Source organism: Mchenga conophoros, linkage group LG3, assembly GCF_057382185.1.
Source record: "Mchenga conophoros isolate Kocher_MC1m ecotype Shallow Benthic linkage group LG3, M_conophoros_male_GT1.1, whole genome shotgun sequence".
Lineage (NCBI taxonomy): Eukaryota > Metazoa > Chordata > Actinopteri > Cichliformes > Cichlidae > Mchenga > Mchenga conophoros.
Genome location: NC_140528.1, coordinates 75,961,574 through 75,977,631, shown reverse-complemented (window position 1 = coordinate 75,977,631; position 16,058 = coordinate 75,961,574). Strand labels below are relative to the sequence as shown.

The following is a 16,058-nucleotide window of genomic DNA, read 5'->3' as shown; positions in this document are numbered from 1 at the left end:
TTACATGTGTAAAATTTAGTGCATGTTGTAGCAGAAACTAGAAATAGCCCAGTAGTTATATTAAAATGCTGGCAGGCTAACCTGTGATGTCTACTGTTAGATTCTAGCACATAGGTAGGTGCTTGGGGGATTCTGGCCATGCCAAAAGTTCTAAGTAAGTTGCAGTTTCACATAAAGGGTAAAGTCAAGGGCAAGGAGAGTATTTACAAGCCTGATTGATTTGAGAACAAAAGTATTCAGCACACAACCAGCTGTGGTGCCCCTGAAGGGTAGCAGTATGAGTCATTTGTCCCCTGTATTGCCCAAAGTAAGTACAAGTTTGTATAACTGAAGAGCGTGAGCACATGGTTATTTCCTGGAAGAGGCGGTATTTACCAATGCAGACATGACAAATTCACAAAACTATCTGCATAAAAGCTTAATTCATTCATTTCTGGTCTGCACTAATTACATCTCTCCGTGACTTCATAGGCTCATGTTCGGATAGAAATGTGACAAATACCCAGGTTAGCACACGTGCAAACGATTCAGTTAATCAAGTTGAAGTAATTCATTTTATACAAAGAGGTCTTTTTCCCAAACTGAAGGAGGCAGTGACTGAAGGAGAAACTAACCTATTCAAACAAATGAATTCTAATGACGCTTCAGAGACAAGATGTTTGGAGTTGTTCATTCGGGTGAGAGACGAAGAGAAAGCCCAGACTTCCCCACTGGAAAGGACTGAAAGGGAGGCAAATAAAAACAAGAGAAGGGACCCTGAAGAAAGTAAGCTGGGAGGATGAATAATCCTGTAATGAGAGGAGTCTGAGTTCAAGGTTGTATTCAGATTTAAGGATTGTCGCCCTCAAAGACCAAACACAGGCTTCCTTTGCCTCATATCAGACAAAGCTTATTGTGACTGTGCACATACAGTCCATTGTTCAGTGGTGAAAGGTGTATGGGGCACATTCGACAGTATGTAGAATTTAAATGAAGTCAGGCTTATTCCAAATTTGAACTATTGTTCTTTACTGTGGACTTCATTAAGGTCTAAGTAAGTTTCAAATCTAAGAGAAAAAAATGAGTGTTTAACAATATACAAATACTAAACATTCTGCAGCTAATATGCCTTACATAAAGTGACGTTATTGTTAGAAATCTTTTTCACTTTTAAATCGTATATAATCTTCTTAATCTCACTATCGCTACAACATCAGTACACCTTCACCCATGTAAATTTTGTCACTTTTTTACTCTCTTATATTACACTACACAAGTTTTTAGTATGAGCAGATCACTTGGACTTTGTTCCTAAAAACAGAAATATTCTGTTAATCCGTGGAAAAGGTTTGTTTATTCATTTACTGGCTCATTCATTCATACTGGTTCATACTGGTTTGTCAATAAATTATGCATTCCAGAAATTTAACAGAATACCTAAGGCGAAACAATAAATAAATAAAATCTCATCTTCGGTCATTGAGTAGTTTATCTTTTACTTACTTCATTTATTCTTAAGGAGAAAATACAGTCAAAGTCCAGTATGTACATCTTCCTTCTCTGAACTTTTATTTTACAAAATCATGTTGTTGGTCGGATTTGACGCCATATTTTCCACCAATGAGGTAGAAAAACACATATTAGTAATTAAACGATTCAAGGTTTTATTTCATTTAGGCACAGAATTAATATGATTACCAACACCTGTGTGCACGTTTACTATAGCTCTTGAATCTTGAATATATGAAAGCGCCCATGTGCACTGGCAATACGCTTCTGATCATACAGGATGTAGAAAAAATTACAAATTTTACAATTACAAAATAAATCTTCCAACAACCCCAGAAAAACGCATTTGTAGTTGTATATACTGTGGAAGGAAAAAACAAAAACAGTATTGCCAACAATATCGCTCACGTGTCTGCCGCGCTCAGCCCCAGTCCACGTGGGTTCCCCTGGCAACCAAAGGTTTCCAAGGTGACGAGCACACACATGGTTCACTGTAAAGGGACAGGAAGGACCAGATAGACGAACATTTGTGTAATTACCGATTTAAGTTCGGTCACAATGACCTCACGGAAATGTTTTGGTGTGTTTTTTTTACCGGGTTACAGCTGTCATGTCGGAGGGTTTAAATAGAAAGGTGAAGTAAATATTTTTGCTGCCGAAGACTTCTCTCCAAAGGTAACGACGTCGCTAAAACTTTACCAACTGCCTAAACTAGTATGTGGTAAGCTAGTCTGTAACACTCATGCTACAGTAACTTAATCATAATGGTTTACTAAACTATATACATGTGTGTGTGCGTGTGTGTGTGTGTGTGTTTTAAACTTGATGCTTCAATTCACTGCTGCACTGTAGCCTGTGTCGTATATTCGTGTCCTTAATCTTTCACAGCCATAGAGAAAGAACAGAAAGCTTGACGGAAAAAAGAAGAAATGGAAGAGGAATACTCTAAGGCTATTCGTCAGGTGACTGTGATTTAGAAATTAAACTTTTTCTTCCACCTTAACGAGTTGTGGCAATTATTAATCAACTTTTCCTCCCCACTCCTCTACACATACTCATCCTTTCATCTCACTATCATCTAAGTTGTTCATCGACTGTGTGGCTATTTCTGGTGTAACCGAAGAATCATGGACAGAGGAGAATGAGAAAGCTGTGGATCAGTTCATTGAAGACGCCTCTATCACAACCATGGTAGTCTACCTGGACACCAAGGTTGGACTTCGGGTGGAGTACTCGATGCCCTTACTGGTACAACACTCTTTCCTCTCAGCATTGTGTATGGTGATTTATTTCAGTTGATTTTACTGGTCTTGTAATGTTTGAGGGGAAAATATAAAAGTGCCTAATGTTTTGTTTGTTAATTCTGTCGCCCCCTTTTCCTTCTTTTTCTGTCTCTTTCACCACTGCATCTGAATATTTATCTTCATAGGGAGAGGTGGTAGGGCAGTTGTCCTATTTTGTCCGTGTGCCAGAAGCCATAATCACACTAGAAACGTTTGATACAGCCATACAGTTTGGCACGGTGCGAGGCAACCCCATCCAGAGGCTGCTTCAAGACATGACCTGTTTGCACGCCCCCCCAGTTGCCATTAGTGCCTACAGGGAGCAGAGCATCAAGGACAGCTATACCAAACACATGCACTTATATCTCGCCAGCCTTACAGGTGGGCAAATTTTTTTTTTTAAAAAAAGAAACAGGCATTTCACTCTTTCAACACTTAGTCTCACATTATACGGTTTATTTGACTTCTTTCAAGTTATTTAGCTTTGCTTTTCGCACTATGATTTGTCATTGAGACTCTTTAGGGCTCATTAAAGAAGAGTCTACACAGGCAGTTTTGTCAACTTCCTTTGAAGTATTTTTCCTCATCTTACTTAACAGAAGTAGTTCTGCTTCTACAAATATGTCCCCCCCACCCCTGCTTGTTTATGCTTCCAATCTGCAAATCCTTAATATAGGCAGTGAAAATCACACGTATCTTTTACTTCCGACTTTTTGCTGCTTTCCAGTTTGACTTTAGGCTTACATAGTATAATGTACGTTTGTACCAGTGCCTTGTACTCTTGATGATAAATACGGAAGGCAAGCTTAGCTTTTCTTGGATATGTCTCCCAATATTCCTGCAAAATCATTCAAGCTCAACCCCACTGGCTGGTGAGCATTGTTAAACAGAAGTGATTCAATCAAGCTCCCCTGTGACTGTGAATTGTCTATTTATAGTATGCATACAGTATTTCTTTAAATGGAGGGAAAGGTATTTTATGGGCCTCTGCGTGCAGATTGTGCTGTGTAACAGGACTATAGGTAGGAAGGATGAAGAGAATGGAACTTGTCAGATGACTTCAGTTGATGCCGTGAGTAGTTGATGGTCACATATGAGCATTACACATGTGGTGTAATTTTATTTTCTTTTTGAACAGATGATGTACATAGGAAGTTTGGGAACACTGTTCTCTACATCCCAATGGAAGGCCTGCAGTGCAGTGCTGAGGAGGCCAGCAAGGACAGGAAGCTGATACAGAGAATGGAAAGTAAGCTAGCGGCGCTATTTGTATGCATCTGCATGCAGCTGACAAGGGTTGCTTTTGGTTTCCATGTGTCTCTGAAGGGTATGGGTTAAAAGGCTCACACTTACAAATGTCTGTTCTCTGACTTTATACTGAAGACAACATTGAAACTGCACCATGAGCTTTCTGTCTCAGGCTCTCCAGTGATTTTATTTCATTCAAGGTCCATCTTACAAAATTTGCACCTGTTCATGTTTTTGGCTGCTTCTTTCTATTTCCATCATCTATGTTCAGAACTCTGTTGCATTCTCATATCCATGACATTTCTGTAGTCATGCTTAGTAGTTATAGCATAACACCACTAGTTTATGTCTACTTATTATGTGTCTTTTCTATATTGTTTGTTCCTACCTTAATTTCCTGTGTCCTCCATTCACATGTTCTACATGTTTTAGTTGTAATGATCCACTGGACTGATCAAATCAAGGAGCTACTAAATGCGCAAGACATTGTGAACATGAGAGACAGCTGTGGTCCACTGCGGGAGATATCCTTCTGGAAGACTCGCTCTACCCAGCTGTTGAACATCAGCCGGCAGCTACAGAAGCCAGGGGTCAAGCACATCCAGAACATCCTCCAGGTTGCAAAGTCTCTGTATGTACAGCGCTTCTGTCAGCTGGCCCATGAAATACAGGTAAATCTGCGCAAAGTCAGCTTATAATAAAGATTTAATCCAAATAATGTCAACATTTTATTTACAAAACAAATAGCATCATAAGCACAAAGTGTTGTGCTTCGTATGTTGCAGTCTAGCTGGAAGGCCTCAATATGTGAACGTGAAAGCTTTGGTGAATGTGACTGAAATAATAGTAGTAATCATTCATTTCACCTTGACTTTGTGTGTGTGTTCTGCCCAGGATTGTTCTCTTCAGGCCCAGTCAAATCTGACCTTCTTGTCCATATTGAAGGAGCCTTGCGAAGAGCTTGAGCAGCTTAAACCAAGTCAAATTGCTTCCAAGTTTAAACACATTGTCAGTCTCATTCGAATCATCTGGATCAACTCCCCCCACTACAATACCAGTGAGAGGATCGTCAACTTCTTCCGCCAGGTACCTGAAATGTTAAACTCTCGCTAGATTTCAACATTAGACTTAAACCAGTGTCCTTTTCATGATACAGTTCATTTTATGGATTTTATTTTGACAGGTCAGTGCTCATTAACATAACACTTTCGGCTAATTCTTATCTATTATCTCTGGCTTGTACTGTGTAATAGCCTAAATATCAAAATGAAAAACAGTGTTTATATAAAAGCTCTGGTACTTTCATTGTAGATTTGGTGGATTGTATCTAACTTGTCATACACTATATATCAAATGTGGAGTGCTCATACTGGTTGTTTTTCATCATAGCTACAATAGAAGCTATATAAACTATATCAGCTTTATTTAAATAAACCTAAAACTGAAGTCCATCTGTGGGCCAAGAGAATCACTTGAAAGGCAGCTGACTGTGTTATACATTGTTCTGTTATTTACTTATCACATATTTTCATTTTGTGATAAAATGTTTTTCTAGGAGCACCTTTTTAAGCTGTATTATTTTCTGTTGTTGTGCCTTCTTTTTCTCACATGCTGGTGCTCATCATCATCACCATCATCATCATCAGAGAGACCATGAGCACCCGTTTTGAATATGTAGACATCAGAGTTCTGATATCTAGCAAGTCAATGGACCAAATAAAATATCTGATCATTTTCATTGCACGACTTATTTTTACATTTAAAATGACAGCTCCACAAGCAGAGGGATAAATTATAATAATTATAAAATTATTATGTTTTGAGTTAGCATGCTTGCATTACTTTTTTTTTTTTTTTTGCTCAGATTCACTTTGTCTGGTTAATATAATTCATATAATCTGTAAATCTTGAAGGCTGCAGGGTAATGACCTGTGACTGGGGTAATTTAACAAGTAGCAGACGGGCGATGCTTTCTTTGTTCTCCTTATAATAAGTTAATAAGAGCAAGAAAAAGCTCAGCTGCCAAATACTTAAACTATATGTCCCTGTGTTGCAGATGACTAATGAGATCATCCGTCTGTGCTCTCAAAGGATCTGTCTGGACAGGATTTTTGAAGGCTACGTGTTATCTAGCAAACAAATCCTCAGCGACTGCATGCAGTGTTGCCTGATCTGGAAGGAAGTTTACCTCCGTGCCTCAAAAATTCATCACAAGTAGGAGAAATTTTACATGCATAGAAATACAAAACAGAGTTTTCTTGATTGTTTTAAATTCCTAAATATGTTGTATATAGTTAGTCTGAACTTGAACCTAAATTCATATTTAGGTTCATATTTACTTAAATAAGTTCAGCCATGTTGGTTACAGTGATCATCACCTCAGATCTTCTTGTATTTTGTTCTCAACCTTGAAATAAAAGCTGAATTCCAAAAAGCTGGAGGAACATTTTGTAGTTAATTAGGTTAACGGATAACAGTCAGTCAGTAAAGTGATTGAGTATCTTAGAGAGGCAGTTTGGTGGTCAGAGGTTCATTCATTCATTCATTCATTCATTTATTTGTTCATTTTCAGGCACAACAAATACCTATATTGAACATAAAATACACAAAGAACAAAAAAACTATCAAATGTGAAACAGTTTCAGAATAATGTTTCTCCAGGTCAAACTGCAAAGACTTGGAATATCTTGCCAACTACATAATATAATCAAAAGATTCAGAGGATGTGGAAAAAAACTCTGTGCACAAAGGACAAGGCTAAAAATCAATATTAAGCCTGTGTCTTTGGGCACTTGGGGATCTGCATTAAAGAAAACAAACAAACAAAAAAACAGCAACATGCATGTTTCTGTCATGAAAATCACTACATAGAATCAGGAATGCTTCCAGAAATGACTGTATGTAAACACAGTTAACCATGCCATCCACAAGTGCAGATTAAAGCTCTACCGTGCAAAGAAGAAGCCACATGTGAACATGATGCAGAAATGCCATCTTCTCTGGGCCAAAGCTCATTTAAGATGGACTGAGGCAAAGTGGAAAACTGTTCTGTGGTCAGACGAATCCAAATTTAAAATTCTTTTTGGAAAGACACCACATCCCCTGCACTAAAGAGGAGAGAGGTATCATCTGGTTATCAGTGCTCAGTTCAAAAGCCTGATGGTGCGTGGTGCCTATGGAATTGGTAGCTTGCACATCTGGAAAGGCACCATCAGTGCTGAAAGGAATACACAAGTTTTAGAGCAGCATACATGCTCCCATCCAGATGGTGTCTTTGTCAGGGAAGGCCTCGCATATTTCAGTAAGACAAACCACATCCTGCATCTATTACAACATCGTGGCTTCGCAGTAGAAGTTCAGACCTTTCACCAACCAAAACGTTTGGCGCATCTTGAAAGAAAAATATGACAAAGAAGAACAAAGAAGATGTAGAGCAGCTAGAATCCTCTATCGGACATGAATGTCCAGCAGCTGTTCTCCTCAGTTCACAGATGCTTACAGACTGTTGTTAAAAGAAGAGGGGAGCTACACAGTGGCAAACATGACCCCATCCGAACTTTTTAGACACGTGTTGCTATCAAATTCAAAATGAATGTTGTTCTTTAAATGAAACACATTCTCAGTTTAAACATCTGTTATTCTGTTCTATTGTGATTAAAATGTAGATTTTTGAGATGTACAAGACCTTGAATACTGTTTTATTTACATTTTACACAGTTTCCAGACTTTTTCCATGAGTCCGTGAGTCGTTTGGTACCGAGCCGCAAGAGTTGAGGCTCAGGTGTGAAGTTTATGGTTTTCAGGGTTGTTATCGTTTTTTAGCACTATTTTTTTAATGTTTTTATCATTTACTCAGATTCCCTGGTTATTTTCCTGTGTGTTATGAATAAATCTTCTTTTTTTTGGTACCAGTACTGGTTTTATGTTGTTGTATTCATCTACGACACCTTAAAGGCCGGACCGTGGTGCAAAAAATGTTGGGGACCACTGATATATACAGTGTACTTTTTCTTTTTAAAGATTTCACAATTGATAAACTTCACTCGTCCTATTTATAACCTCTAAAGATATATTATAAAATGAAAAACCATTTCATTTTTAGTGTTGCCCACCAACCTCCAGTCATCCAAGCCCATTTTCTGCCTTTTTTTCTGTTTCTCTTTGCTCTCTTTGCTCCGTTGTTCTAGCCTTTTCCTTTATCTTTATCCTTTTTCATTCACATCAGGTATTCCCGAAAAGGCTGGGTCCTGGACAAAACAACGTTTATCGTGGTGATTGAGTCGTATGTTCAGAGGCTCAGAGACCTAATTGAGGTAAATATTTTCTCTCGGTAGCACAGAACAAGTAACACTGCATACTGAATCACAATTATCAGGTTAACCATCATGAGCAAAGGAACAATACTAAAAAGACATGTTTCAAAAAAAGAAAGGAAAAAATGGCACCCACCTTGTGCTATCCTACTCTTTCAGTAGCTCTTCTGTAGACAGAACTCTTCTATAAAAGCAGCTTGGGCTCCTGTAAAATGGAGACTAATGACAAAACACCCAGAACAAAAACTGAAAAGAAATTTTGTTTCTATTTAAATACAATTTCTTAAACAGTATTATAGTGACAGTTTGTTCATTTGTGTGAGTAAGGTGGCCTTTATTGTTGACAACTTTATAGGTAGTCTTATGAGTCAGCAGGTGATCACCTCCAATATAATTTCAGAAAATCCCGTGTGTGGGATAGATATATATGTTGTTTGATATGAGATTATTAGCTTCTCTTGTCTGCTCACAGATATGTGACTGCCAGCATCAGTTTGCCCGCTGGGAGGATGGTCAGCAGAGGGCTCTGCCATGCTTAGGTGGTTGCAAGGGACCAGGGTTTACTGGCACCCTCCTGAAGAATGAAAGCGACTTCCATCGCAGCCTGGAAAAACTACGCTCTGTTGACAAGGGCATACTTGATGTCAAGGATACCACATGGTGCAATGAATTCAACAGGTTAAGCTTTGTTTGTTTTAAAATAATCAAATGAATGTGGAATATAATAGTTTGAAAGGGTTTTTTCATGTTTATAAAATATAATTGTTGTTTGTGGGGAGCCACGGGCAGTTAAATAAAGGGAGCACCAGAACCTATGCAACCCAAATGAGTGGTTTGGCAGAAGGTGAACAAATATAAAAGCTGTTTTTCTGATATTACCTCTGGATGCTCATTATGTTAATACATCCCTACACGATTTTAACTTCTCCTCTACATTAATGCGTCTCTGCGGATATCAGTGTTAGTATGCGTGTCTACACTTCTGTTAGCATGCTTTTGCTAAATTCATTAAGTATTTTGGCTTGTAGACATGTTTTGGTGTGTGTATGCATGTGTACAGGTTTTGTGCGTTTGTAAAAGATCTGGAGATGAAGATTCAGGGCCTGATTGGTTCAGTGTTTACGACAGGGAACACAGTTGAGGAAGGAATTCGGCTCCTTGACGTCTTTACGCCTTTGTTCGCTCGCAAGGTACGCTTTCACAAAGACATTCACAGAAACAGTTACACAAGTTTTATCATTGGCTAAATTTGTATTAAACAATGTAACACATTTTCATTTGTTTTTAATTAAATGTTACAGGTTAATATCTGGTCCTGCGTTGCTAATTCTAATAAATCAACCCAGTATCATGGCAAAACCCTGCTGTGACTGCAACTTCTGCACATGTGTCCAAAGACACGATGGAGCAGCGTATTACACACTTTGCCATGATAACGGGGTGAATAAATTGCTGTGCTCAAGTTTGTGTGTTTGTTAGAGTAAAAGCAGTTGCACACATGGGTGAATAGTTTGCTTTTGTTGTACTAGAGACCTTCAGATTTGTTCCAATTACAGATTTCATTCAGTGCAATGATCAATCAAATGCTATTTTTCTGTTTTCATTACAGCTAAACTTTTCTCTTTGCCCTATTTTTTTCTGTTACCATCATAACATGTATCTTTGAATTCTTCCATCACAGTCCATTAAGCGCACTGTAGAAGAGAAGCTGGAGGAAACCTTCAATATCTTTTACAAAGAGCTTAAAATCGGAAACAAAGAGCTGAACCAGACCTCAATGTTTTACCCTGATCATATGCCCCGGAAAGCAGGCCAGGTCTACTGGGTGATGGCCCAAAGACATCAGTTAGAGAGATTCATGGAGGTGAGGCGTTTAGACAACAAGAAAGACCTTTGATTTTTAGTACACAATTATTGCTTTCTGCAATCACTAACCAACCTTACTTCCATCTCCTCTACTCTGTTTGCTTTCCTTTGCCTCCAGGTGCTTCAGAAGGCCCACTTAATACTGGATTCTCAGACCTGCAAGGAGTTACTTACCACCTGTGGTCAAACTATGCAAATTCTGGATGAGATTGTGAGGAAGAACTTCAGTGAATGGACTCAGAAGTTGGATGTGCAGTATCTCAAACGCCTGGAGCAGCCACTCATGGTGCGCTGCAAGGACAAGAAGCTGGACATCAACTTTGACAAGTGGGTCAAACAACACGAGCACACATGACTTAAACACAAGAGGTACAAAGCTTACATGCTAAACTCTGTGTAATAAACCTAGATGCACTATAACTGATGGTAAATACAGGGAGTGCAGAATTATTAGGCAAGTTGTATTTTTGAGGAATAATTTTATTATTGAACAACAACCATGTTCTCAATGAACCCAAAAAACTCATTAATATCAAAGCTGAATGTTTTTGGAAGTAGTTTTTAGTTTGTTTTTAGTTTTAGCTATTTTAGGGGGATATCTGTGTGTGCAGGTGACTATTACTGTGCATAGTTATTAGGCAACTTAACAAAAAACAAACATATACCCATTTCAATTATTGATTTTTACCAGTGAAACCAATATAACATCTCCACATTCACAAATATACATTTCTGAGATTCAAAAACAAAACAAAAACAAATCAGCGACCAATATAGCCACCTTTCTTTGCAAGGACACTCAAAAGCCTGCCATCCATGGATTCTGTCAGTGTTTTGATCTGTTCACCATCAACATTGCGTGCAGCAGCAACCACAGCCTCCCAGACACTGTTCAGAGAGGTGTACTGTTTTCCCTCCTTGTAAATCTCACATTTGATGATGGACCACAGGTTCTCAATGGGGTTCAGATCAGGTGAACAAGGAGGCCATGTCATTAGTTTTTCTTCTTTTATACCCTTTCTTGCCAGCCACGCTGTGGAGTACTTGGACGCGTGTGATGGAGCACTGTCCTGCATGAAAATCATGTTTTTCTTGAAGGATGCAGACTTCTTCCTGTACCACTGCTTGAAGAAGGTGTCTTCCAGAAACTGGCAGTAGGACTGGGAGTTGAGCTTGACTCCATCCTCAACCCGAAAAGGCCCCACAAGCTCATCTTTGATGATACCAGCCCAAACCAGTACTCCACCTCCACCTTGCTGGCGTCTGAGTCGGACTGGAGCTCTCTGCCCTTTACCAATCCAGCCACGGCCCATCCATCTGGCCCATCAAGACTCACTCTCATTTCATCAGTCCATAAAACCTTAGAAAAACCAGTCTTGAGATATTTCTTGGCCCAGTCTTGACGTTTCAGCTTGTGTGTCTTGTTCAGTGGTGGTCGTCTTTCAGCCTTTCTTACCTTGGCCATGTCTCTGAGTATTGCACACCTTGTGCTTTTGGGCACTCCAGTGATGTTGCAGCTCTGAAATATGGCCAAACTGGTGGCAAGTGGCATCTTGGCAGCTGCATGCTTGACTTTTCTCAGTTCATGGGCAGTTATTTTGCGCCTTGGTTTTTCCACACGCTTCTTGCGACCCTGTTGACTATTTTGAATGAAACGCTTGATTGTTCGATGATCACGCTTCAGAAGCTTTGCAATTTTGAGACTGCTGCATCCCTCTGCAAGATATCTCACTATTTTTGACTTTTCTGAGCCTGTCAAGTCCTTCTTTTGACCCATTTTGCCAAAGGAAAGGACGTTGCCTAATAATTATGCACACCTGATATAGGGTGTTGATGTCATTAGACCACACCCCTTCTCATTACAGAGATGCACATCACCTAATATGCTTAATTGGTAGTAGGCTTTCGAGCCTATACAGCTTGGAGTAAGACAACATGCATGAAGAGGATGATGTGGACAAAATACTCATTTGCCTAATAATTCTGCACTCCCTGTATTGTCTTCTAGTACAACATCATTTGAAACTTAGCCCTGATTGGAGAAATTGGAAGTGTTACAACTGACCCACGTTACAACTATCCCCGGTCTCCCCTACTGCAGAAGTTATACTTGAAATGTTTCCAACAAGATAGCTGTTTACTGGAGGCAGTGTACTTAATGTTTTAGCTTAAAACAGTCATTAAAGTGTATAATTTCCCAGGGGTCTCCAGAGATTTACGTACAACTTTACATTTTAATGTACTTACTCTGTATTGTTATTTTGTATCTTTTTTGTCTAGCGACCTGTTGAATCTGTTCTCTGAGATCCAGTGCTGGGATCGACTAAAGTTTGAGATCCCCCAGAGTGTATCTGACATTTACCAGGACAGAGATGACCTCAGAGGCCTGAGGCAGCAAGTACTGCTGCTGGTCCGCGAGTATAACAGGTCTGACTTGGAACACTCGCTTGCAGCATTACACAGCATCACCATTCATCTGGAGAGCTTGACCAGTTTTTGTGTTGTGAACACGTCTTGTGAATTAACATCCTTGTAATTGTGAGCACTATAAGAAGATTATTAATCAGTGAGCTAAAGAAAATCACTTAAATTAAAGGTCCTGTGTGCTTACACTTTTATACAAAATGAAACGCGTGACACCAATACTGATCAACACTTGTAAGACTTTAAAATGGATTCATAATTTCGCACATTTACACACCTACAAGCACAGAGAAAGATGTACATGCTGTATTTGATAATCCTGCCTGTTCAGATATTATTCAGTCAGTAGAAAAACATATTTATCTGTGGGTCCCAGGATCACAGAAATGCTCTCTCCTGAGGAGTTGGGTCTTTTTCGGGAGAGAATACGTTTCATTGATAAGAAGATCCAGCCGGGTCTGACCAAACTCCTGTGGTTGTCTAAAGGAGCTTCTAACATCTTCATCCGTGACTGTCTCCTGCATGTTGACAAGGTTGTAAGATTGCAGTTCACCACTTACAGATATTTTTCTTTTGAGCCTCAGACTGGTGACAACAGTAACTAAACTAGCAACAATCACATTTTCCTTATCTGTAGCGTATTTTTTTGAACCTGTAATAAACCTCTGTGGATGAGTCTTACTTAGCAGCTTCACTTGTCTTCTTCCCTCTACTGTCCTCTTACTTTCAGCTCCATGTGATAATTGATAATTACAAAGTGTCCAGTCAGTCCATCTTCAAACACTGTCATCAGATTAGTGAAGCACTTCTGGTTAAACTGGATGGAAAAACTGTGTACAGGTAAGAACTGATTTAACAACTCATTTTCATTACATTACAAGTCTGTCTAATAAATACATAAAATAAATTCAATGTAAAGTATTATTTATTTAATTCAATTATTTTCATTTAGGAATCTGGAGTTTGAGGATGACCAGAAGGCTCACCTGCAGAACATTCTCCAAATACTTCGCTCAGCACACCAGGATATTGTCAATATCATGACCCGGATCTATGACATCTTGGCAGATGATGGACCTGAGGTATGTCCTCTGTTCATCTGCCATAATAATAATAATAATATTAGTTTCTATTGCAGTATTTTGTATGTTAAAATTGTGAAATGGTTTTTAAGGTCCAGGAGCACTGGGTGAACTACATAGAGAGGGTGGATCATATGATAGAAGAAGCTTTCAACAGTAACATCAAAAACTCCTTGAAGAAGCTATCCAGAGCGATCAACGGTGACAGCAAGACTACACCCAGCCCCCTGTTTAAAGTCTTCGTTACCCTCCACAGTGCAGCTCCACAAATGGCTCCAAAGGTACTAGATACCTGTTTTAATCCGGTTCAGTCATTGATATTGATTTGTTGACATTGTGAAGGGACATGTCCATATATGTTAACAGTTTAAAACATGAGTATGTGGGTCTCTTTTAACAGGTAGCGTTTTCCCCAACTCTCAGAAAGCTTGCTCAGGTTGTGAATGTTATGCCTCAGCTCATCAGTCTCATCTCAGAATTTAAACGACTCCAAGAACTTCTCTCCAACCAAGAGTCCCAGAAGGATCCCATACACATCATTATAGGTCAGAACATTTTTTTAAAACATAAAAATACAGTATGAACATATATGTCACCATGTCTGTAATTCTATCCTTTAACTCTGATGCTGTTTGATCCACCAGGGCAAGATGAGGGGATAAAAAAGATTCAGGCTGCAATTGCCTCAGGGATGACAGCCAATGCCAGCCAATTGCAATCTCATTTAAAAAACTGGGACAAATACAGGGACATCTGGGAGATGAATAAGGATTCCATTATACAACGCTACCAGAGACTTAACCTACCACTGTCTTCTTTTGATGCAGATATACAAAGGTACTGTGAAATATAATCTAAATATTTAACGTTGTTCTCTTGAGTCGTCCACAAAGTTTTTTTTCTGCAATATTTTATCACGTCTTGACTTCCAGGTACTCAGAGAAGGCCAGCAGTGTTCAACAAGAAGAGACGGTGCTTAACATCCAGTTTGTCATGCTGGACTGTTCACCGCTCAAGTCTTCCTTGGTGCAGCACTGTAATGAGTGGCAAACCAAGTTCACTCAGCTTCTCAGTGACATGGCCAGCATGCGCCTAAAAGAACTTCATGCCTCCCTGGAAGACAGTGCCAGCAGGTGGGAAATCAGTGAAATAACCTTATCGTACAGGGGGGTTTATGTCGCTGACTCTGGGACCTAGTAGATGAATTATATTCACTAGATTTCTTGTGAATATAATTAATCAAGAGTTAATGTTTGAGGACTCATTTCCTAGAAATTCCGTATGTTTTAAGGTCAATATTTAATGTTGTTTGAAGTGAAGAAGTCTTATAAAAGTTTACCAAAAATATCATTCTACTGAGAAAAAGACATCAGTTATATAAGTGTTATCAAAGAGGAGTTTGTGTGAGCTGTGCGCTATCCAGTACATGCTTTGATCATGAATTACGAATTGAATGTCAGCGCTTGTTTGCCTGAAGCCCTTAACAGCAACATCTACAGGTCAGCCCACACAGTGCAGGCTGCTTTGCCCACACACACTTGCAATCTTGTGCACTTTTAGCAGAAAAATGTAATTGTATGCTACACTTAACCGGCATTTGATACAATCTTTTCCAAACTTAGCTTCGGAGCAGTCGGCAGCGCTAAGTGTATTTAATTAAGCAGAGACCTTGTGAAAGAATTGAAAATAATTTATCGAAGCACAGAGGTTGGGAAGTAACATGCAATTACAATCACATAACAAGCAGTTATTTTAGATGTTTGGATGCTGGGTAAAATATAAATAGAGCAAAATACAATGATTTTATTCACATTAAAACACAGAAAACAAGTTAATGTTTAAACTGAAAAAATATTCGCTTGTTTATAATTTAATGGCAGTAACACATCTGGGACACAGACTGTGTTGTAGCCCATCTTCTGTGAATAACAATCCATTTACAGCTATAAACTAAGTAGACCAGCTGCTGGACTAAGTAGACGAATGCTGTCCAATAGTATTGTAGCTGTTCAACAGTCGGTCTTCTTTATGTTTTTCGTTTGATGATGCATCAAATGTTTTCAATTGGTGAAAGGTCTGGACTGCAGACAGGCCACTTCTGAACCCAGACTCTTCTACTGTGAAGACATGCAGTTGTATTAGATGCAGTATACTGCTTAACATTGCTTTGCTGAAATAACCACTAGATGCATTTTTCTTTTGCCCATGTTCATTTCTGAGAAACTGTCTCTCTAAGATGCTCATTTTACACCCAGTAATGTCAGTGAGCTGCTGCCAATGAATCTAATTAGTTGCAAGATGTTCCTTTTGTTGCCTTATCCCATCTCAGTTTAAACATTTTATATGTTTTATCT

At 39.0% G+C, this 16,058-nt stretch overlaps 1 protein-coding gene across 3 annotated transcripts in view; it reads left to right on the top strand.

Moving 5' to 3' along the window:
* The first annotated feature begins 1,970 nt into the window (after positions 1-1,970).
* The window catches only part of dnah2 (dynein, axonemal, heavy chain 2), a 61,309-nt gene continuing 47,221 nt past the window's right edge, over positions 1,971-16,058 (top strand). For 2 of the 3 annotated variants that reach the window (XM_085267299.1, XM_085267297.1), the window contains exons 1-21: positions 1,971-2,163; positions 2,377-2,450; positions 2,572-2,736; positions 2,918-3,152; positions 3,910-4,020; positions 4,452-4,690; positions 4,914-5,105; positions 6,076-6,233; positions 8,245-8,332; positions 8,805-9,010; positions 9,393-9,522; positions 10,014-10,196; positions 10,317-10,525; positions 12,479-12,625; positions 12,999-13,155; positions 13,353-13,462; positions 13,575-13,704; positions 13,797-13,985; positions 14,105-14,249; positions 14,349-14,541; positions 14,637-14,837. In XM_085267299.1, the coding sequence (XP_085123425.1) occupies positions 2,418-2,450; positions 2,572-2,736; positions 2,918-3,152; positions 3,910-4,020; positions 4,452-4,690; positions 4,914-5,105; positions 6,076-6,233; positions 8,245-8,332; positions 8,805-9,010; positions 9,393-9,522; positions 10,014-10,196; positions 10,317-10,525; positions 12,479-12,625; positions 12,999-13,155; positions 13,353-13,462; positions 13,575-13,704; positions 13,797-13,985; positions 14,105-14,249; positions 14,349-14,541; positions 14,637-14,837 (3,221 nt within the window). In that variant the 5' untranslated portion in view covers positions 1,971-2,163; positions 2,377-2,417. The other variant, XM_085267298.1, reaches the window with a different exon arrangement.